The 23070-nt window shown below is 42.5% G+C and overlaps 1 protein-coding gene across 2 annotated transcripts in view; it reads left to right on the forward strand.

The window, feature by feature from the left end:
• The first annotated feature begins 529 nt into the window (after window positions 1–529).
• Window positions 530–23070, forward strand: part of LOC115093104 (neuronal PAS domain-containing protein 2-like) — a 260661-nt gene continuing 238120 nt past the window's right edge. The window contains exon 1 of one of the 2 annotated variants that reach the window (XM_029604797.1): window positions 530–549. Coding sequence is in view for 1 of the 2 variants with exons in the window: in XM_029604796.1 (XP_029460656.1) it covers window positions 1157–1428 (272 nt within the window). In the remaining variant the exon portion in view is untranslated. Of the gene's footprint in view, window positions 550–878; window positions 1429–23070 lie in introns of those variants that run through there. The other variant, XM_029604796.1, reaches the window with a different exon arrangement.

The raw sequence follows: 23070 nt of genomic DNA on the forward strand, positions 1-23070 counted from the left end.
GTAAACCGGGACAGGATTCCAGAAGGCAAGGGAAAAGCAGGAGGGAGAGTTGTAAAGAACTGAATGGAATGGAAAGCAAGAGACCTACAGGGAGCTACTATTGCTTTTGTAACAGAAAGTAGATTGGCCACACTAGATGGGTCTTACCGTTCTTGTCCGGTTCTGAACACCAAATAACAAGGCACCTCAAACCCACATGAAGGAATTTTGTTTTCTACAGGCACTGAATGTGGGAAAGGGCCCCACTGGCGGATCCATTTCCAGTGTACCTGTTCCATAGCCCCTACAGCAGCAGAACAAGCCGCTGCTCCTCCTAAGCAAAAATAGGAATACATAATGTTACTAATCACCCGAGTTGACATTGGCTTTAGACTTTGTGAAACCTCCTTGTGTTATTGTTTTCGTTTGGCTCCTTTTGCCCTACTTCTGTTTCGCCGGTTTCCTTTTCTTGGATGCGCGCCCGTCTCCTCCCCCACACAGCAGGGAGGGGAAAAAAAAGAAGGAGAAGAAGAAATAAAAAGGTCACGTATGTTTGGAAAAAATATGTAGGTCAGTGGAACATTTCCTGCACTTGCGAGGAGCGCGCGCGCGCGCGCTGCGGCTCTCATCCCAAAGCCCAAGTAAACCTCCTCCCCCTTCGCTTACCCCCTGTTGCTTCTCTCCCCGCCGCCGGTGCCCTCGCAAGTGCCGCCATTAATCGTTCTCACACACTCTCGCTCTGGTTTTTTTTTTTTTTTTAATCCCTGACCCACTTTCGACGCCAGTCTCGTTCTCCCTCACCTCTCTCCTCCCCCTCCCCAGGATAACGAGTCCGTGCCTGCGGGCAGCAGCAGCAGCAGCGCTCCTTCCACCCCCGGCGATAGCACTTATATCTCTCTCCCCCCCCCCCCATCCTCCCCGACCGAGCACCCCCGACCCCGGGCTTTCACTGGGAGGGGGGAGGCATCCGAATAAAATGCTCCCTCCCTCCCCTCCGTGAAGCTGCAGCTCTGGGCGGCTGCTGCCTCCCCCTCCCCCTCTAGTTCGCTGAAGCGCTCGGCCCAAAGAGCGGCGCCAGAGCCCGGTGCCGGCGGAGGCTGCGTAGAGTGAGCCGTGGGTGCCGCCCCCCTCCCCCGTCACGGTCCGGCCGAGCGGCGGCGGCTTCCCCCCTCGCACCATGCGCTACAGCAGCAGCGGCGGCGGCGGCGGGGGGCGGGCGGAGAGTCCCGGCTTCTTCCGCCTGAGTGACACTTTGCCGCCGGATTCCGGCCCCGGGCCGGAGAGCAGCGGCGGCGGCGGAGACCTCGCCGGCGCCAGGAGAGACGGGAAGGGCAAAGCCAAGCTGAAGCTCCAGAGCGCGGGCCGAGAGCGGGAGCTGCCCAGCCGGAGCCAGGTGGCCTCGGCGGACAGCAGCGGCGCCCAGCCCGCGCCCCGCTCCTGCGGCACCAGGTAAGGAGGAGCGCCCGTCACCCCCCCCCGTAGCGCGCGATGCTAACAGCCGCGGTGCCCGCACATCGCGCGCGCGCTGCCTTCATGCACCTGGGGGGGCACACGGAGCTCACTGTGCCCCTTACAGCTGCCCTCGCTATCTTTCAATAACCCTGAAACTAACTTACCGGCACGGTACACTGACACAGATTATATTGGTGATTGTTTTTGTCTGGTTTTGTTTTTTTTTGGGTTTTTTTTTCTAATTGAGGTAATGCATTATTTGCTGTAGAAGCAGCCCTTGCGCTTCTTGAAATACGGGTTAAGTCATCAGGCAGCTACGGCTACAGAGAATATTTCGGTTTGGGCTAATGGTCAACAACATTGGCTCCGACGGGGTAAACAACTTTATATTCGCCCAGAACGGGAGCAGGACCCAAAATGTGCCGCGGGCACCGGCTGTGGGTTTAGCTGCTGGTTTGCGGCTTGTGTCTGGGACTCTGCCGAGATGTGGCGCTGGCTTTCATTTGGGGGGTTTCTGGACCTGGTGAATGCTTCGTTCCCCCCCCCCCCCCCCCCCCCGATGACAGCGCTAAGAGGCGAGAGAGAAAAAAAAAAAAAAAAAAAAGGCAGGGCGAAACGAGGTCAGGGAAACTTGACGGCTCGGTAACACTTCCAGCCCTGACATCAGACCTTGGAAATTCCTGCTCGGCGATCCCACGCCCGCAGACAATTAGGAACCTGTTCGTGGGGCAGGTAACGCACGCATTCAGAGCTATGGAGTAGTTACGGAGCTGCAGCTTCAACAAGTGCCTACTGCCTTAACATAATTATTTATGTAGCTCCAGCACGGATGTGATTTTACTTGGAGTCCTAAGCCAGTTCGTATCCAGAAATCTGTGGCAGCAGCAGTAGTAGTTACGGTAGTGGAAGAAAACTAGAGGATCTTTCCTAATGGGGGAAAATCCTATAGGCAAATTGAGGTTATTGTTTCCAAACATTACAGATTTAAAATATACCATAAGGGTAAACCAGTAAGATCTTTGTTCAGTCTGTACCAGGAAGAATTAATTATTATAGCATTTTCCCCCATAGACACAAATGGAATAAATCCTTTAATACATAGACCTAGGGCCAGATGTAATATTTTGGCACCCAGAAGGCAGAGTGAAGCCCCTCGAGAGCTGTACTGGCATAGTGCCCTAAAGCAAGTGGAAGCAGGCTCCTCTTTTAACTGGGATATTTGCCACCTTCAAAATCTGGCACTCTAGGCAGTTGCCTAAGACTAAAGCCGGGCCTGGACAGACCACTTAAATAGCTAAAATGGTAGCGGGCATATGGTGGCGACCGTTCTAGATCCTTGTGCTGCAGAATGTTGCTGCTGTTTAAGAAATTGCCTGGTGACTCCTATAGGATAGCAGTGGCCTCCGGGTCACCTTCCCCACCTCCTCCATGGAACGTCACTGGCATCCCGTGACTTACATCTGGGCTTTGCATATGGTCCTGAGTGTAAATAACATTTAAAGCCATGCCAACAAATGTCACTAGCACCATCTTTCTTTATGCCTGGATTTTATATTTACATTCTGTGTAATGTTTTTATTCTCTAATTGTGTTTTGGTTAAAGGAGCAATATAAGAGAAGAACCCAAATGAAACAAAATTGTTTTTCCCCACTTATTTCTTTGCAACCTTCTTGGTGAAAGCAAATTGTTAAGCGTTAGTAGTAAGTGGATGCCTCAAAATTACAAATTGCCTGTTTCTATTCTTGCTGTATTGCTTTGTCTGTTTGTTGTAGGGTTTATTTCAGGATTTTTTTTTTCTGGTAGATTTTATTATTTTTTTGGGTGTTCGTGCTTTTTAGTTGCTTGTATTTTACATGTATCAGTGGTTTCTCTGTCTGGGGTTCTTTCGTAAGGATTGTAACTGTTGTGTTTCAATCTATCTAGATTCAGAATGGTGGAAGTGACTAAGAAGAACTTAAGTAGTTTTCAAAAACTATAAATGTTATTTTAAGACATAAACAAAAAAAGAATGTGATGATTATCTAAAGACATTTTTCTAGTACTGCTGGAATAAAAAATATGGTATAATAATTGATTGCATTCCTTGCCGTTAAACCAACTTTTACAAAAGTTGCTTATAGACATTGCAGCTCGGTTTATGAGGCCATTACTCTTTTACCAGTTGCAGTCTGCACTGTGGTTTGCTCTACAAGAAATCAACTGTAAGCAAACAAAATCAGAATCTAGTTGCTATAAATACCGTTCATGAGTTACTTTGGGGAACCAATAATTCAGTTTTGCTATAATCCCCCACATTTGTCTTTTTGAAATGGTTATCTGCAAAAGTCCTCATGCGAGAATGAGATGCTCCCATTTCACTTGTGTGGCTGGTGGGCATGGGAGAGTCTCATTCACATGATATCCTGGTTCACTATGTGTGCTTTACTGGGACTGCAGAGGAACGGGCACATACAAAGCTCAGGGCATTTTCTTTCCAGCGGTGACATCATAAGGCAGCTAGCCAGTGCTAATGACTTAAAAGTATAAAGATAAAAAAAAATCTAGGGAACTTGCCTGCACAAAACAGAGAAGGCTTCTTTGCTGGCAGCAAGTTTCACAAAAATTTGTTGAGAATTAAATACTGTCAGGGGTTGTTTTAGGGTATTTTTTATACAAGGAACTTGATACTTCCATCCTCTGCCCACTCTACCCACAATTTACTGTTTAGCTAAATTTGCTGTAAATAAATATCCTATTTGCAACAATATTAACACTGGGGGGGAAAAAACCAAATTCCAAACTTTTAGAGAAGTGTGACAGTATTCAAGAAGCTGTTTTTCCCTCATAGAGACAGAATAAGAGAAAAGCCTTTGTGCATGACACCGGTTTTCACAGAATGAGTTTTATCAATGCAGGGCCACTGCATCATTGTAAGGGCATTTGCATTATAAATTATTCTCTTCATTTTTTCTTTAAAATATAATAAATACCTTACCGATTAGTCATGAAAATCCAGATGGCAAGTTGCAGATATTCACATAGATGGAGTTAGATCTCTTCTGGAATAGACTACTTTTTCATAATATTTTTTTCCACTATTCCTCACCTCAAGTAGAATTGAACCTGGACATTAAGACCAACATTGTGCCAAAAAAAAATGCCTGATCCGTATGGATAGGTGGTGTAATTGCACGTATTTCACATACACTATGTATGTATGTATGATAGCTAATAATAACAGTAGTTACATAGCCAAATACAAATGACGAGAAGAGAACTTTTGGATGCTCTGGAAAAACACAAGTGTTGGTATTTATATTATTATCAGTGCCTCTCAGCACAAACCCTGGCAGGATTAAGATGGGTATGAATCAACTCATCCACTAATTCATCACAATACAGAGAACAGCAGAGTGCTAATAACTTCATTTTGCACCAATTTCATTTTGATTCATAAGTAGCTGGGAACGTTTCTGTGTTTTATGCCAGTTGAATAAAGGAACCCACATCCGTAATTTTTATCTGGACAATGGAAATGTAAGTCATTTTTCCATGGTCTTAGCGTAAAGCTATGAAAGAGAGAGACTAATGCTTTAAGATGATTGGTGCAAATTTCTTTTTCATGTATTTGATAAGCTGTTGTGTGGTTCAGCTTCCTAATATATCTGATTTTGACATGTGACTTTTTCCATAGCTTCATGGGTTGTTGATGTTGAAGCTTCCGATTCTTGCTCAGGGGCCTGTACTGAGAGAAATCTGTGATATTAAATTTATCTATTTATTTATTTATTTATTTGGTTATTTCTTTAAAAATGTTTATACACCGCTTTTACAAACCAAGTTTAGTCAAAACGGTGTACAATATATCAGTCAAACTCAAAATATTTATTTATTTTATTTAACAGTTTTTTATACCGACCTTCATAGTAAATAACCATATCAGATCGGTTTACATTTAACAAGGGTATAACTGGAGTAACAATTCAAGTAAACGAAAAATAACAATAGGTAGGAATAGGTCGAAAGTTACAATCAACAGGGTAAAGTAAATATATATTATTTATATATATATATATATATATATATATATATATATATAAAGTAAATATAAAGTAAAACTCAATAAAAGTTACAAAAAATATAATAATATAAATAAACAAGCTTAAAACAAAACCATAATTATTAAAAAATGAATAATAATAATACTAATGTTAGCACGTGAAAGAGAGGAATAACATGGTTACTGGTGTGTGTGTGTGAGGGGGGGAGGAATCAACTTTGATTTGATTGTAGAATTTGAGTTTGATGTTTGGAACTTTGTTTTCATGTCAGAATGAACAAGCAGCAGGATCATTTTTCATGCATATCAATTTAACAAACTGTTTGCTTTTTTGAAAACATGAATTAATGAACAGCAGTTATCCTGGTGGCTGTCTGTTGATATTGTGGGGATTATGGCAATAAATAGGCACTTTGAAGTTTCTTACAAAAGCACAATGATTGGCAGATAAAAACATTCAAACATTATGTGTTCAAATAGGATTTACTTCTTTGAACAGATGTTTTTACATGGAAGATGAATTCTCTTATACTGTAATAGGAATTCTTGTAAGCTGAATGTAGTGTACTAAATTTTTTTAAACCATCAATTAGGTTCCTATTAATTGTTTAATTAATTTTATTAAATTTGGACCTCATTTTCAGAAGGCTTGCATCCATTCTATACTCACAAAAATTATTTTAAATTAGAGGAGCTATTTTAACCTTTTTGGGGCAGATGTACTGTGTATTTTTGCCATAGACACAAAATGAGGAAAACCCTTCAGTCCTGTGGACCTCTAAATTCCCTCCAAAGTTTATTACAGAGGAAGGAAATCCTTTCAGTCTGAAAATGTGATGGAGCATTATTTGGGCTCTAGATCTGACCCTTTTTCCTCCTTCTCTGACTCTGTCACTTTGTACCTCCTTCTCTCACTCTCATTTTCTGTCTCACCTGCTCATTTTGCACCAGCTAGTCAGACTCCTCTGCTTTCCTATGTTCTTGCCATCTTCAATTTCTCTTTTTTTTGTTATTTTTCCTCAGTGCTATGAATGTTTGCATGTACCCTCCCTCGGCAGTTATGTCCCAATTGTCTTGGTTCCTTTCTTTCTCTAAAGTCTTGGAATAGGCTATTCTTTGTCAGTTTCTTGCATTTCTCCTCTCCTCTTCTGTTCTTGACCCTTCTCAATCTGCTAAAACAGTTTTGGTTCACTTAACTGATCACTTAGTAACATCTCGCCTTGAGAGCTCTCCTCTTCTCTTATTCTATTTAGCCTGTTAGCTGCATTGGATACCACTGATTACTTATTCCATTCTTCTTTCTAAATGATCATCTGTGGGTATTTCACTAGTTCACCACCTCTCGCCCCCAACTGTTCTTAGTGTCTCATCGAAAATAATACTAAATCAGACTCCTCTACTCTTTATCTGTCAGCAGTGCCCGAGACTCAGTCCTCAGCCCTCTGCTATTCTCTATCTCACTAGGCCTGAGCTCTCTAATATGTACTCACAGTTGCTCTTATTATTGTTTTCCAATGATTCTCTGCTCTATTCTCTTCTTTACATAACCTTCTCCTGTTATCTATACTGTTCTTCCTGACTTTCTTCTGTATCTGCTTGGATGTGCTTAGTTTCTTTGCACCTGATAACAAAACAATGTCCTGTTCTCCTGACTGCCCTGTTCATTAATTCCATATCTCTCCCTTTTTCAGATTCTGAAAAAAAAAAAATACAACCTTGCGATCATTATTGATTTTTCTTTCCTTTATTTCACACGTTCCTTCCAGTTCCTAGTTCCAGGCTTGCACACCGATGTATTTAACAGTCACAAAAATCCTCCCTTTCCTTTCCACTGAAGCCAGCCTTTCTCTGTTTCAGGACTTGTTCATGTCTTCTCCTTGGTCTTCTCTGAATCTTCTCTGTGTCCAGAATCATCAAAATTCATCTCCTTTTCATATTTTTTTTTTTTGGCTTTTCCAAAATATACTTCTCTTTATTTGTTTCTAATCAAGTTTCAATGCCAGTTCAAGATTCCAACCTTTAGATTAAAGTACCTAAATATTTTGCCTCCCTCATATCTTCTCTTCTTTGACCTGACACTAGATCTTTTCTTGCTGTTTCCGTTCTTATGATGACAATTTTATGCTGGTCCTTCCTACTCACCTGCCTTCATTGTGTTTTTATGCTTTCACAATTCTCTAACACACACCCCATGCTATCCAGATTATTATTTAGTTCATCAGTCATCATCAAGTGCTGTCTTGGACACAAAAGGTTGGAATATATTCCACACCAGTATTCTTGTGGCTCAGCTTTCCTCCTCACCCGTGTTTACAGATTCTTAATCATGTTTTAATGTCATCACCTGTTTTCTTCTGTCTTGCCCTCCAGAATTAACAGGGGAGTTCATGCCACTCTTTGTGTTGCTTTGTCCCTCTCTCTCAGTGCCGTGGGGTGCTCATGCCATCGTTGGTAGTCCTTTTCCCCACTCTTGATGCCTTGGAGTGCTGTTCCCTCTGCTTCTATTTGGATGGGGGGGGGGGGGGCGTGACACTGTGTGCTTCTCAGGGCTGCGAGCAGCCCTGAGAAGCACACAGTCTCTATTTCTGTTTGCCGCGAGCGGGATAGGCCCCGCTTGCAGCACCACGTGTCTGCTCTTCGGCGCCCCCTACGGCTCAGCGCCCTAGGCAATCACCAAAGTTCGCCTAATAGATGCGCCGGCCCTGAGACCCAAGGGTCCATCAAGCCCAGTATCTTGTCTCCAACAGTGGTCAATCCAAGTACCCAGACACTAAATAGATCCCATGCTACTAATGCCAGCAACAAGCAGTGGATATTCCCTATAGATTAATAGTAGTTTATGGACGTATCCAAACATTTTTAAAAACAAAATATATTAACTGCCCTAACCACATGCTCTGGCAATGAATTCCAGAGCTTAATTGTGTGTTGAGTGAAAAATAACTTTTTTCAATTTGTTTTAAATGTGCTACTTGCTAACTTCATGCAGTGCCCCCTAGTCCTTGCATTATCTGAAAGAGTACGTAACCGATTCACATTTACCCATTCAAGTCCTTTCATGATTTTGAAGATCTCTGTCATATCCCCCCCCCCCCCCCCCCCCCCCCCCCCCCAGCTGTCTCTTCTCCAAGCTGAACAACCCTAACCTCTTTCATCTTTCCTCATAGGGGAGCTGTTCCATACCATTTATCATTTTTAGTTGCCCTTTGTACTTTCTCCACTGCTATATCTTTTTTGAGATGTGGCAACCAGAATTGTACACAGTATTCAAGGTGCGGTCTCGCCATGGAGCGATACAGAGGCATTATGACATCCTCCGTTTTATTAACCATTCCCTTCCTAAATATTCCTAACATTCTGTTGCTTTTTTGACTGCCCCAGCACATTGAGCTGACGATTTCAATGTGTTATCCACTATGACATCTAGATCTTTTTCCTGGGTGGTAGCTCCTAATATGGAACTTAACATCGTGTAACTACAGCATGGGTTATTTTTCCCTATATGCAACACCTTGCACTTTCATCTGCCATATGGATGCCCAATCTTCCAGTCTTGCAAGATTCTCCTGCAATTTATCTCAATCCACTTGTGATTTAACTACTCTGAACAATTTTGTGTCATCTGCAAATTTGATCTCTTCGCTCGTTGTATCCCTTTCCAGATCATTTATAAATATATTAAAAAGCACTGGTCAAATACAAATCCCTGAGGTACGCCACTGTTTACCTTTTTCCATTTGAAAACTGACCATTTAATCCTACTCTCTATTCCTGTCTTTTACCCAGTTTGAAATCCACAAAAGGACATCATGTCCTATCCCATGACTTTTTAGTTTTCTTAGAACCCTCTCATGAGGATTCTAAGAAAATTAAACACCTTCTGAAAATCCAAATACACTACATCTACCAGTTCACCTTTATCAACATGTTTATTCACCCTTTAGATAAAATGTAGCAGATTTGTGAGGCAAGACGTCCCTTGGGTAAATCCATGCTGGCTGTGTCCCTTTACACTATGTCTATCTATATGTTCTGTAATTGTATTCTTTATAAAAGTTTCCAATGATTTTTCCCAGCACTGATGTCAGGCTCCCTGGTCTATAGTTTCTCAGATCACCTCTTGTACCTGCTTCCTTGTCTGCTTGTTCCTGTGTTCATGTTCGTCTCCCTGGTCTTACCTCGGACTGACTTTCTGGTAAAGACCTCAACTTGTTCCTGACCTGCCTGCCTGCCTGCCACCTGCCAAAGACCTCAGCTTGACCCTGACCTGCCTGCCTGCTGCCTGCCAAAGACCTCAGCTTGTTCCTGACCTGCCTGCCTGCCGCCTGCCAGCTTGTTCCTGACCAGCCTGCCGCCTGCCAAAGACCTCAGCTTGACCCTGACCTGCCTGCCTGCCTGCCGCCTGCTAAAGACCTCAGCCTGCTCTTCGACCTTGCCTGACCCGTGGATCGTGACCCTTGCTTCGTTGACCACTCCTCGGACTGATTCTTGGACTTTGACCCTGCTCGCCTGACCTTGCTTGATTCTGGCTCTGTCCCTAGCCTTGTCCTCACCAACTCTATTCTGGTTCGCTCTCCTCCAACCTGTTTCCAGTCTCGAACCCGATAGCGCTCTTCCTGTGTCTGTGGGCACGCTGGACTCTGACTCTCCCAGGAGACCCTGCGAGGCCCACCTAAGTCCCAGCGGCCCAGGTCCCTACAGGCTCCTCCCGGGGGGACCTCGGGCTTCCAATGGTGACGATCTACACTGCCTCTGTCTCCCTTCGTGCTCCGCCCCCTGTGGCCAGTCCCTGTACTGCCACAGGACAGGGGTCCACCCCCGAGCACAACATACTTGTAATAAGAATAAATTTCATTTTTGAGTTCTTTCAGAATCTTGGGGTGTATACCATCTGGTCCAGGTGATTTGCTACTGTTCAGTTTGTCAATCTGGCTCACTGTGATGTGGTCAGTTCATCAGAATTGTGACCCTTGAAAACCATCTCCGGAACTGGTATCTCGCCAGCATCCTCATCAGGAAACACTGAAGCAAAGAATTCATTTAGTCTTTTTGCGATGGCCTTATCTTCCCGAAGTAACCCCTTGATCATCTAATGGTCCAACCAACTCCTTTGCAGGCTTCCTGCTTCGGATATATTTTTAAAAGTTTTTATTATGAGTTTTTGCCTCTTTGGCCAACTTCTTTTGAAATTCTCTTAGCCTCTCTTATAAATGTTTACATTCAATGTGCAGTGCTTATGCTTTTTCTATTTTCTTCAGATGGATTCTTCTTCCAGTTTTTGAAGGAAGGTCTTTTGGCTAAAATAACTTCTTTCACCTCACCTTTTAACCATGCCGGTAATCGTTTTGCCTTCCTTCTACCTTTCTTAATGCGTGGAATACATCTGGACTGTGCTTCTTGGATGCTATTTTTTAACAATGTGCATGCCTATTGTACACTTAACCTTTGTAACTGCACCTTCCAGGTTTTTTCTATTTTTCTCATTTTATCAAAGTTTCCCTTTTGAAAGTTTAGTGCTAGAGCTGTGGATTTATTTATTTATTTTATTATTTTCTATACCGGCTTTCACGACCAGAGGTTGCATCAAGTCGGTTTACATTTAACAAGTTGTGCATTGAACATAGAACTAGAGGTATTGAACTGGTGTGGAAAATAATAGTTACAATGAACGGGGAAGTTAACAACTGGGATAGGAGGAAAAAGAGAGAGGGACAGGAATATTTACATAGTAAAAACGCATTTACAGTTAATATTTACATAGTATGCTATAATGGATCTGTGTCTCGAGGACGTCGAGGGCTAAATGAAATCAAAGAAGTGGTAGACTATTGGTGAGGAGGGGTTTACACTAGGATGAGGGAAGAGGAAGGTTGGGGGCGACAATAAGTGGTTGAAAGGGATTTACTCACTGTTCCCCTTCCAGTCATTAATTCAAATTTGATCATGTTATGATCATTACTACCAAGTGTCCCCATCACCGTTACCTCTCTCACCAAATCCTGTGCTCTACTAAGAATTAGATCTAAAATAGCACCTTTTTTCATCAGTTCCTGAATCAATTGCTCAATAAAGTTGTCATTTATTCCATTCATGAACTTTATCTCTTTATTATGTCCTGATGTTACATTAACCCAGTCAATATTGAGGTAATTGATATCTCCCATTATTACTGCACTACTAATTTGGTTAGCTTCCCTGATTTCTCTTAGCATTTCATCATTCATCGTATCATTTTGGCCAGGTGTACTCCTATTGCTATACTCTTCCCCAACACACATGGGATTTCTTTTTTTTTATAATTCATATTTTATTAATTTTCAAAAAGTAATTATACATCTTACTTTACAGGAAAAGAAAAGATATGTAAGAAAACAACTTTCACATTTAACATCTCCAATAAGAAATTCCCATTACAATACTTTTCAGCGAGGTATAAACTAAAAAAATAAGAAAATGTGGCCCAGAAAGTTAAAGGGAATACATAAGAACACAAGCAAAGAAAGAAAAACTGGCTTAACGGATATGGTGTTTAATACTTGATTATAGTTAGGGATCCTGTTGGACAGGATTGATGTTTAAATTCCTGGCATTCAGAAAGGATTTCAGCTATTCTATCATGGTGAAAACAAAACTTGCATCTTTTCCTTGTATTATACACCTACATGGGTATTTCAATACAAATGAGTAACCTAAAGATAATACCTGTGCTCTCAGATTTAAAAATTCCCTTCTCCTTATTTGGGTGGACCTAGCAAAGTCCGGAAATATTTTAACAACTTGCCCATAGAAAGCCAGAGTGATATTTTGAAAATATTTTCTCATAACGTCACTGATGTCTCGCTCAGTCACAAACGACACAAGCGACGTTCCTCAATCTAAAATCTCCACTGTGGAACGTTCTAAAAATTGTGTCAGGTTGTCAAGAGCTTCCATCCGATTATCTCCAGTGTTTCTTCTGGCTTTTGTCAAGAAATATGCCTTGTTAACCAAAGGAAGTTTAGATTCTTCATATTTTAGATTTTCTACATAGAACTTTCTTAACATGTTTTGGGTATCTTCTCCCAAAGCACATGGGAAATTTAAGAATCTTAAATTAAGATGTCTAAAATGATTTTCCAAGGATTCCAGCCTTTTGGACTGAATCCAATAATCTTCTATTAATCTAAAGTTCACAGATTGAACTGACGCTGTTCCACCTCTTCAACTCTGTTATCAAGTTCTTTAATCTGGTCCCCCAAATTGCGGATAAGGGTTTGTATCTCAGATTCCATTGTCTCATATTTGTTTTCATAATCCTTAACTAGCCATCTAAGGCTAGCTACCAGGTCCCACAAAGTATCCAAGGTTACTACAGCCGGCTTAGGGAGCAATTGAAAAAACTCACCCCCTTCTCGGGCTTTCAGCAACCCTGGAGAATCCACCGCTTGTGCCGCCAAGATCCTTCTTTCCTCCTCAACAGGGTCAACTGGAGACAACGATGTTTCAAGCTCCTCTATGGCCCTTATTGACGCTGTTCCTAGCATACTCGAGGAGAATTGAGGTTGCAGCTCCATTCCTCCATCTCTGCTTCCTCCTTCCACCAAGGGGTTGATGTCATCTTTTTGCGCTACTTCTTGCACGTTCACCCACGGCACAGGAGGTGGTGGAGGTCGACAATCCGGGGGACTAAGCGTGGTTTCCCCATATAGTGCCGGAGCTCCCTCTCCAGTCACTAAAGCAGGGACAATATCACCCGTTTTTTCCACCATCGGGGTCGCGAACAAAGTTATCTGCTTCTGTGCTTCAGGTAAAACAGGTTCCAGCGGGAAAACCCGTATTTTACCTTTTCTTTTAGGAGGCATCTTCTATCAGGAAATAAATTCAGACGGAGCATTTTTCCTTGCGACCATTCACGCCACCATCTTGGGCCTACACATGGGATTTCTACTCATAAAGATTCTGTTGTGCATTTAGTCCCTTGCAGATGTTGGGATGCCCTAACTCTCCTGCTTCATTAGTATCCTTAAAATATACCTCCCTCTGAACCATGTGCTGCTGAGGAACTGTCTGCTTTCCCCTTTGTTCTAGTTTAAAAGCTGCTCTATCTGCTTATTAAAGGTTAGCACTAGCAACCTGGTTCTACCCTGGTTAAAGTGGAGCCTATCCCTTTGGAAAAGACTCCCCCTTCCCCAAAAGTTTGCCCAGTTCCTTACAAACTGAATCCCTCATCCTTGCACCATGTCTCATCCACGCATTGAGATTCCGGAGCTCTGCCTGCCTCTGGGGACCTGCGCGTGGAACAGGGAGCATGTCCGAGAACACTACCCTGGAGGTTCTGGATTTAAGCTTTCTACCTAAAAGCCTAAATTTGGCTTCCAGAAACTCCCTCCCACATTTTCCTATGTTATTGGTGCCCACATATACCACGGCAGCCAGCTCCTCCCCAGCACTGTCTAAAATCCTATCTAGGTGATGCTTGATGTCCACTACTTTCCACCAGGCAGTCATATTACCAGGCGATCCTAACATCCACCAGCCACCCAGCTATCTATATTCCTAATAATCAAATAACTAAGGGCCTCATTTTCCAAGCACTTTACCGCGTGCGATAAATTCGCGTTAACAGCTGTTAACGCGAATGCAAATTAGTCATTTGGTATTCAGGGGGCGGAGTTAGGGCGGAGCATATGTAAAGCGGGAACCTGTGTATCGTGTGCGGCGAAACAGCCGCAGTGTTAGCGTGGCTGCTAGCGCGGCTAATAACTACAACTCCAACCTCGCGTTATGGACTGCGCTACGGGCCAGAAAAGGAGTATCGCCATCCACGATACCTCCAGACAGCCTGTTGAGAGAGAGAGAGAGAGAGAGAGAGAGAGAGAGAGAGAGAGAGAGAGAGAGAGAGAGAGAGAGAGAGAGAGAGAGAGAGAGAGAGGAGAGAGAGAGAGAGAGAGAGAGAGAGAGAGAGAGAGAGAGAGAGAGAGAGAGAGAGAGAGAGAACCTTACTATAGTGCCTATGCCCTACATAGGTATTTCAATCCCTATGGGAGGGCTACCTACTAACTCGGGGTGGGGATTAGGTATGAGCGTCGGGGGTTGGGGGCCACTTTCGCATTCCACATGAGACCTACAGACAGAACAGTGGTCTCTAGTGCAGATTTGCTGGCCGTCGGAGTGAGGACGCTCACTCCAAGCGGAGATTTGGCCAACATTCTCTCCACCTAGCATGTTGTTGCCCAGGTAGAGTGTCCATCAAGCTAGGTAGAGAGAACGTTGCCCAAACCACTTCTTGGAGTGAGCGTCCTCACTCCGACGGCCAGCAAATCTGCACTAGAGACCACTGTTCTGTCCGTAGGTCTCATGTGGAATGCGAAAGTGGCCCCCAACCCCCAACGCTCATACCTAATCCCCACCCCGAGTTAGTAGGTAGCCCTCCCATAGGGATTGAAATACCTATGTAGGGCATAGGCACTATAGTAAGGTTCTCTCTCTCTCTCTCTCTCTCTCTCTCTCTCTCTCTCTCTCTCTCTCTCTCTCTCTCTCTCTCTCTCTCTCTCTCTCTCTCTCTCTCTCTCTCTCTCTGCGAAAACATCGCCACACATGATGTTTCCCCACTGCATGAAAGAAGCCTCATTTGCATTGGTAACGCCCCCTAATGCATTACCAATGCAATATTGGAAAATAAGGCCCTAACTATGTTACCCGACCTAACCCTTCCCTCCTGGGCAGTAGCCCTGGGAGACACATCCTCTGTGCGAGAGGACAATGCACCACCTGGAGAGCAGGTCCTTGCCACAGGATCATTTCCTGCTGCACCAGGGTGATGCTCTCCAACCAGGTGACCTTCCTCCTCCAAAACAGTACCGGGGCTGCTATGTCCTAATTTATACTCCCTTGTGTTTCAGGATATTAATATTTTTATACAGTAAACGGATTTGCTGTTTGTCTAGCTTTTGGGGGTTCTTCATATTTTTGCTGAATGTATTTCTTTTGCAATTCTGGATTCTTTTTGAATTGCCCTATTTATGTTCCTATATTTATATATTGCCATTCTCACTTCTCAATAATTTAAGACCCTTTCTTATACTCATTCTATTTAGTATTTCCCTATCCATATTTGCTTGTTTTCCTGTCTACTTTTCCCTTGTGTTGTTTCTGCTTCTTTTCTGCAATGCTAATTGTAGCCATGTTTTATTTGGGTTATCCTCTCGCTTATTTAGCTTAAATGTGTTTTTTAATTCATTCTGGAGCTCTGTTTCTGTGTTTTTGCTCTTGAGACTTTCTAGTTTAGTTTTATGTATCTTGTTTCTTTAATTTCGTATTTGTTTTAATCCAGACTAGTTTGTGATCTACTCCACAGTCAGCTCCTGGTCTACCTTTTTCATTTCTTATTTAATTATAAACATTTTTAGACCTCCTTCCCATCTAGAGATCGCCCAAGATGGTTTACAGAGTCAACATCCACAATCAATGTCCAAATAAAACACAAGAGAACATAGCAACCCAAAGACAGGCAAGTTGAAATTAAAATTACAAATTAGTGGTGATCATCACTGTGTACTTCATAACCTTCAGGCCACTGCATAAGGCATTCTATCCTACCTCAGGGTCATCGTAGCGTAGCAAACAAAGAGCATCAATCCATGTACTGTTTCTAAATTAGGTAATGATTATATAATCAATTTGATTTGTAATTATTTCATTTGGTGATGCCCATTTATCTTTAGCTGAAATATTTTGTTCATACCATGTGCCAATAATAAAAAAACTGCTATTTGAAACAGATTTATATTAATGTTTCCCCATTTTTATTTATTTCTTACACTCCAAATGGTCACACAGTGTCCTCATACCTTTGGCACCCTACTTTAGCACTAAAGTCAACTACAATGATAAGTCTGTCCAAATACCTCTAGTTCTCTTTGATGACTTTTTTCAGTTCTTCATAAAATTGTTCAATTTCGTTTCTTTCTGCATCTTTATTTGGCACATATATTTATATCCTCAGGGTGTTCTGAAGTTTACCTTTTGAGCTTCAATGCTATAATCCTTTCAGAAAACGTATGGCAGTAAAGTTCCAACTAGTCTTTATAATGAAAACCACACCCTTGACTTTGTATGTTCGCCAGTTGTTGGTATTGTTGCGATGAACTCTCTTGCCTCTTTCCAGAAAGTTTCAGCAGTTCCCATGATGTGAGCTTTCATCTTTCCTTTCCTGTACTGCACAAGAAAGTCTTCTGGGTGTCATAAACCTTCTAACCTTCCAAGCAGCAATGTAGTGACAGTGGCATGATGATGGTATGGGTCTGCCTGTTGTCCCACAATTCCCCCACTGAGCTGGACCGTTAGTGCCATTTGTACTAACCTCCCTTTTGATAAGAAATAGATTTTGTGTGTTGCACTTTTCCATCACTGTACCCAAGGGTTAATAGATAAGAACTAGAACTACTTGTAGTCCCCCCTTCTGTGTTCCACTCCTCACTGAATAAGGGTTGCTTACTCCACAAGGGGGCTAGTTCAGTTCTCTCACTCCCACCGCCCCAAGATTCCTTCAGCAGGAGAAAAACGCTGCTTCCTTTCCATCGGGCATTACTACTGTTTTTCTATCTTCAGTAAAATCTCCTTTCACAGTAGTTGTGATCCAACCCATCTTAAGTGTTACTGGAAAGGCTTCTGCAAATGAAATAACTTGCCGTCTGGTACAGTTCTTTGGTGTGGCATTCATAATTCCTGGTGTAACATTCTACCAAAGAAACTCTTCTTCCTTTGAATACTTCCTTGGGATTTCCTCTGGTGCTTTCTGGATTTTGGTGCCTTTCCTAGGGGCAGATATTAGGGTTCCTCCATTCAGTCTGAGTGCAAAGATAGCAGACCACAAAATTTCAAGCCACTAAATATTCATCACAAGCACGTTTGGTTTGATTGTTCGTGATCCTCACGGCTGTACTGTGCCATGTTCAGGATGACATTGAGTTATAATAGTGTGCCCACAAATTCTGTTTTAAGACATTTTTTTTTCTTTTGCGGTTGCATGAAGGGCCCCAGTGCCTCACAATTGGTATTGAAAGATGCGTTCTCACAATAAGGCTTTCTCCTGCCTAGAGTTCCTCCGAGTCCTTACTACCCAGGATTCCCCTTTGTACCTGGGATCCGTTGCTTGCTCTTTGCTGGGGTCTCCTTTCCCCCTCCATGCACTGAGTAGGCACTGACTCAGTCAATCTCTCGGAGTGAGCATAAGAACATAAGAAATTGCCATGCTGGGTCAGACCAAGGGCCCATCAAGCCCAGCATCCTGTTTCCAACAGAGGCCAAACCAGGCCATAAGAACCTGGCAATTACCCTTTCTCCATCCCAGTGGCATTGACTGGGCACACAACTCTTACAACTGTTTGTCAGATTGGCAAAGAGCCCTTCAGGCTAAGTGACACGGGGGTACTACTGGACCACTCCAATCACCAACCATCAAACCCCCATAAATCAGCTTGCTCCTGCAAGGGAAAAGAACCGTAAAAGAATGAGGTTTTCACCCAGTTCTTCTTTTACTAAACAGGAAAAGTGGAACAATATTCCTTTCAGAAAAACAAAAAAAATAAATAAAGAACCAAGTAATTGGCCCATTGATTACAGGGTCATTTATCAAATTGCTGTAAGCCATTAAGCCTAGCTGTCAGGGCCCTTCTACAACCACCGGAGGGGGGGAGGGGGGGGGGAGAGAGAGCCCAGCCATAATGCCCTCATCCTAGGTAGGTAACATCAAGCTAGGTTGAGAGAACATTGCACAAATCTCACCTTTGGGTGAGTTTCCTCACTCCGAAGGTCATCAAATCTTCACAAGAGAGCACTGTTCTGTTCGTACGTCTCACTTTGAATGTCAAAGTGGCCCCTAACCACTACACTAATACTTAAACCTCACCTCGCGTTACTAGGTGGGCCTCCCATAGAGATATAAATACCTACCTAGTGTGAGGGCATTATGGCTAGTCTCTCTCTCCCTCCCCCTCTCCCATAGTTGTAGAAGGGCCCTGATAGCTAGGCTGTCTCTCCAGGAGCTTAGATCTACTAAACATGGTCCCCCCAGTGGTTGTATGTAGGAAATACAACAATTCTGGCACTTATCACACAGCGTGATAAAGTTATCACAAGTTGCAGTAATTTAGTGCTTTGCATAAGTATTAGCATAAACTGCCTATTACCATAAAACACACCCCTTTTTCCTATCGCAAGTGATATTTAGTGCATTTTGATAAATCCTGGCCTTAATTTGCTATCCATTGTCAAAGTGTTTGTTTAATTAATTTATGCATGTCCATTACATTCAACGAGATTTGTGCCTTTATGCTCCAGTAGTCTTAGGGAGGGTAGTTTTCAAAGCATTTCCACGGGAGAAACAGTGGCTTGCTATAAAATTGCCTGCCTAATTTGTGGGAAAACATATGCATGTATATCCTGTATGAGTGTATGAGCTGATCCCAAGGGGCAGGTCTCTGAGGAATTGCACTTAACGTGCCTATAATTTTTATAAATAAATCATTTCTCCCATGGTTAGTTTCTCTGATCGATAGTGCAGTGTATGTTTGTACCACTCGGTGCAATTGCGATTCTCGATTATCTGTTAATAATTGTTTGTCTTTTTCTTCTTTTAATTTTTTTTATGTAATCTGCTTAACACAGCTGGTCTGTTATAAGTGGAATAGAAACTTTATAAATAAAAAAGCAAAGCAAATGCAAAGCAAACAGAATGGTAGGAATTATTAGGAAGGGAATGGTTAATAAAATGGAAAATGTCATAATGCCTCTATATCTCGCTATGGTGAGACCGCACCTTGAATTCTGTGTACAATTCTGGTCGCCGCATCTCAAAAAAGATATAGTTGCGATGGAGAAGGTACAGAGAAGGGCAACCAAAATGATAAAGGGGATGGAACAGCTCCCCTATGAGGAAAGGCTGAAGAGGTTAAGGCTGTTCAGCTTGGAGAAGAGACAGAGGGGGGATATGATAGAGGTCTTTAAGATCATGAGAGGTTTTGAACGAGTAGATGTGAATCGGTTATTTACACTTTCGAATAAAAGAAGGCCTAGGGGGCACTCCATGAAGTTAGCAAGTAGCATTTTTAAGACTAATCAGAGAAACTTCTTTTTCACTCAACGCACAATTAAGCTCTGGAATTTGTTGCCAGAGGATGTGGTTAGTGCAGTTAGTATAGCTGGGTTCAAAAAAGGTTTGGATAAGTTCTTGGAGGAGAAGTCCATTAATGGCTATTAATCAAGTTTACTTAGGGAATAGCCACTGCTATTAATTGCATCAGTAGCATGGGATCTTCTTGGTGTTTGGATAATTGCTAGGTTCTTGTAGCCTGGTTTGGCCTCTGTTGGAAATAGGATGCTGGGCTTGATGGACCCTTGATCTGACCCAGCATGGCAATTTCTTATGTTCTTATGACATTAGGGCAAGGTTTAGTGAGACTTCTGTCACATACTGAGGATACCCACACCAGCAGAAGCCACAGAATGCATACTTAGAAAAGGCAGAACTACCTACAGAGGCAGAAAAAGAAATATCTCCTTACATCAGCTTATAAATACATATATCACATATACTGCACATAGCAAATTGCAGAAATGTGTGTATGAACAGATATACATACACACATTTCTGCAGTTTGCCTAAAATCTCCATTTCTCTAGAGTTTTTTCCCAAAGTGGTTAATTATGAAGCAATCAGATTATTGTACCAACTCAGATAGCCCAGTCCTTTTACCACTAAGTCAGAACCAGATGTTCTGGGACCATACCACCATTATGACACACTTGGGCCTGTGCCAGTCAGTAAGAGCATATTTCTGTAACAGGCTGATACTTATTTTATTTATTTAAAATCTTTTGATATACTGCTTTCCCAGCTGACAGCTGTCCAAAGAGGTACACAAAATTGCAATCCAAAGGTTGCTTTAAAAATGACAACAAAAAACATAAAATTAAATAAGATACAACAAATCACATTATCAGTTTAAAAAATGCATTCATTGCAATGTTATATATAAATATTTTACATTCATATATAGTTTTTTGCTTTCTTTAATAAGTAAATTGTAGATCATAGCCGAAGATGGAGGGAGAAAAAGAAGGAAAAATAGCCTGTAGAAAATCAAATGTTTGCAATCCAATACTCCATATGGCTGGATCTACAGCTGGATCAAATTTAGACATTAACCACATAAAAGAACAATGACAGGATAATAGATAATGATCCGACACTTTCTAAATATGGATGGAAATGTTTAGCCTTCCAAATTATAGCTATGCATTCCTTTTCTTATAGTCCCTATAATTTCTTTCTGCAGCTGAGGGTTTTTTGCTAGCATCAACCATAGCAGTTCTTTCTTCCCTCACCAAAAAAACACTGTAATCTGCAAGCTTTCAAGCCATTATTCTGAAACATATACCGGTATGTGTGTGTGACCCCCTTTTACACATAAAACAAGAGAGATTCCGATGCCCGATTAGGAATTTAGTTCAAATCAGCAAAAATAGTCAAGCAGATGGTGTGGAGGGACCTGGCCCAGAGGCCAGAGGTGCATTTCTCATGCTGGACAGGGAAAGCAAAATCAAAACACAACTGTCTCCTCTGCACCCCAGCTTCCCTTGGCTAACAGACTTCTCTTATGAGCCCATGCTCAAGAAGTATCTCCAACAGTAGAAACCTTTCTTTTCTGCTGTTTCCATCAGAGTACACGGGTCCTGTACAGCAGGAGGGTGGGAACAGCCATAACAACAAAACACACTTCTAATGATTTTCCATTCCAAACAGCTGCACTCCTTTGTCCTCTTCTCTTCTGTCATAATGACCAAACAATAGCCCTTTCTCCTCAGAAAGAGGTGGTATTCAGGACTCATATCCCACTTCAGATTTCTTCCTGGGATGGGGAGTATGTCCCAAGTAACCTGGGAGTCCATGATTTTTCCTACGTGGCTCGGTGACTCTGCCCAGGAGTTTAATCAGACAATCTTAGAGGCATGGCCTTGCTGGACCCTGGCCAGAAGGCCTGTAGGAAAGGAGAGAGATCCTCCCCGCCACCTTGACCTTACTCCAGCTTCCTGCCTAATGCTCCTCCAAAGAAATGAACTGTAATTCCAGTGAGTGCCCATTTATGTGGAACCAGGGCAAAAGCCCCCTAATGGTTCTTTCCGGAAACACCCCCTTAAAGAGATATACCGGTCCCCTCTATAAACCTCAGCCATAATGCACAAACAATTGTTAGGATTACTGCTCTCGGGAGGGTCCCGCGAGCGGCTTCGCCGAGGCTTCAAACCTTGCTTCTGCCATTGTGGTGGTACGCCACCGTGACACAGTGCTGCCGCTCCTGTTGGTATTCCTCAAAGTACGCACGCGCGTGCCCCTGCTGTAGTTAAAGGGCCCGTGGCGGGAAAGCCTGCGCACCCGCTGATGATGGCATCATTGGATGCCCTATAAAAGGGCTATTCAGTCTCTGCATCGGGGCCTTAGCAAGGTCCTCTGTGATATTCGTTTGTTTCAATGTCTTGGTCTTCTGCTTGGTCCAGCGTCTTGTGTCTTCAGCTCCTGCTAGTGTCCTGACCTTTATTTCTGTGTATCTACAGTAAGTGGAGTAAAACAGCAATTAGCAACAAACACAAGAGGTTGAATCGGTATAAAATGGACTTTATTGAATCTTGCCCGACTCTGGCCGAGTTTCGCTCAACGAGCTGCCTCTGGGGCTTAAGAGCCACTTGAATTGGCTCAGATTAGCATGGGCATCTCATATGTCATAGTTAGAGAAACATTTATCAGCAAAACTATTGGACCTGTTTCAAAACAGACACTTTTAACAGCAGACCGCTGTAAAAGCAATGATATTCCAATTCTCCTCGCTGCTCAACGCAATGCGGTGCAGAGATCTCTGAGGCAGCTCGTTGAGCGAAACTCGGCCAGAGTCGGGCAAGATTCAATAAAGTCCATTTTATACCGATTCAACCTCTTGTGTTTGTTGCTATCGGCCATCTTGGATCGGTTACCGGTTTGTTTTCTTGGTAAAACAGCAATTATACTGCTTTTAACAAAAGGGTGCAAAAAAACCGTCTTGGTCCCAAATTACAAACAAAGGTGTTTTATCAGGTGACCTTGTAACCTTCAAGTAAATGTAAAACTGAAGTGTGTAACCTAATCTGAATTACCATTTACTAAACACACATGTAAGTTATCAAAGCACAGCTGTTATTGTTTTATGTGGGGAGAAGTAGTACATTGGTAAAAAAAAAAAAAAAAAAATACCCTCAGTAACTAATAAATAACAAAAATCAAAACAAACATTTCTGTTAAAGAGCAACAAATATAGAGAGGCGCCGGTATGGCTTCTGAAAACAGATGTCACATCTCAATAATTCGTTGAACGTCTTTGAGGGTATTAGCAAGTACGTGGATTAAATGGACCCAGTTGATATAGTACATGTTGTTGCTTTTCAAAAAGCTTCTGACAGGGTCCTTTACAAAAGGCTTGTGATGAAATTAAGCTGTCTCTGGATCAGGAGGAAAAACCAAACAAGCAGGGAGACCGAATTATTTATTTATTGTGTACGATTTATATACCACAGAAACAGTCACAACAAT

The sequence above is a fragment of the Rhinatrema bivittatum genome, chromosome 5 (assembly GCF_901001135.1).
Source record: "Rhinatrema bivittatum chromosome 5, aRhiBiv1.1, whole genome shotgun sequence".
NCBI classification, from domain to species: Eukaryota; Metazoa; Chordata; class Amphibia; order Gymnophiona; family Rhinatrematidae; genus Rhinatrema; species Rhinatrema bivittatum.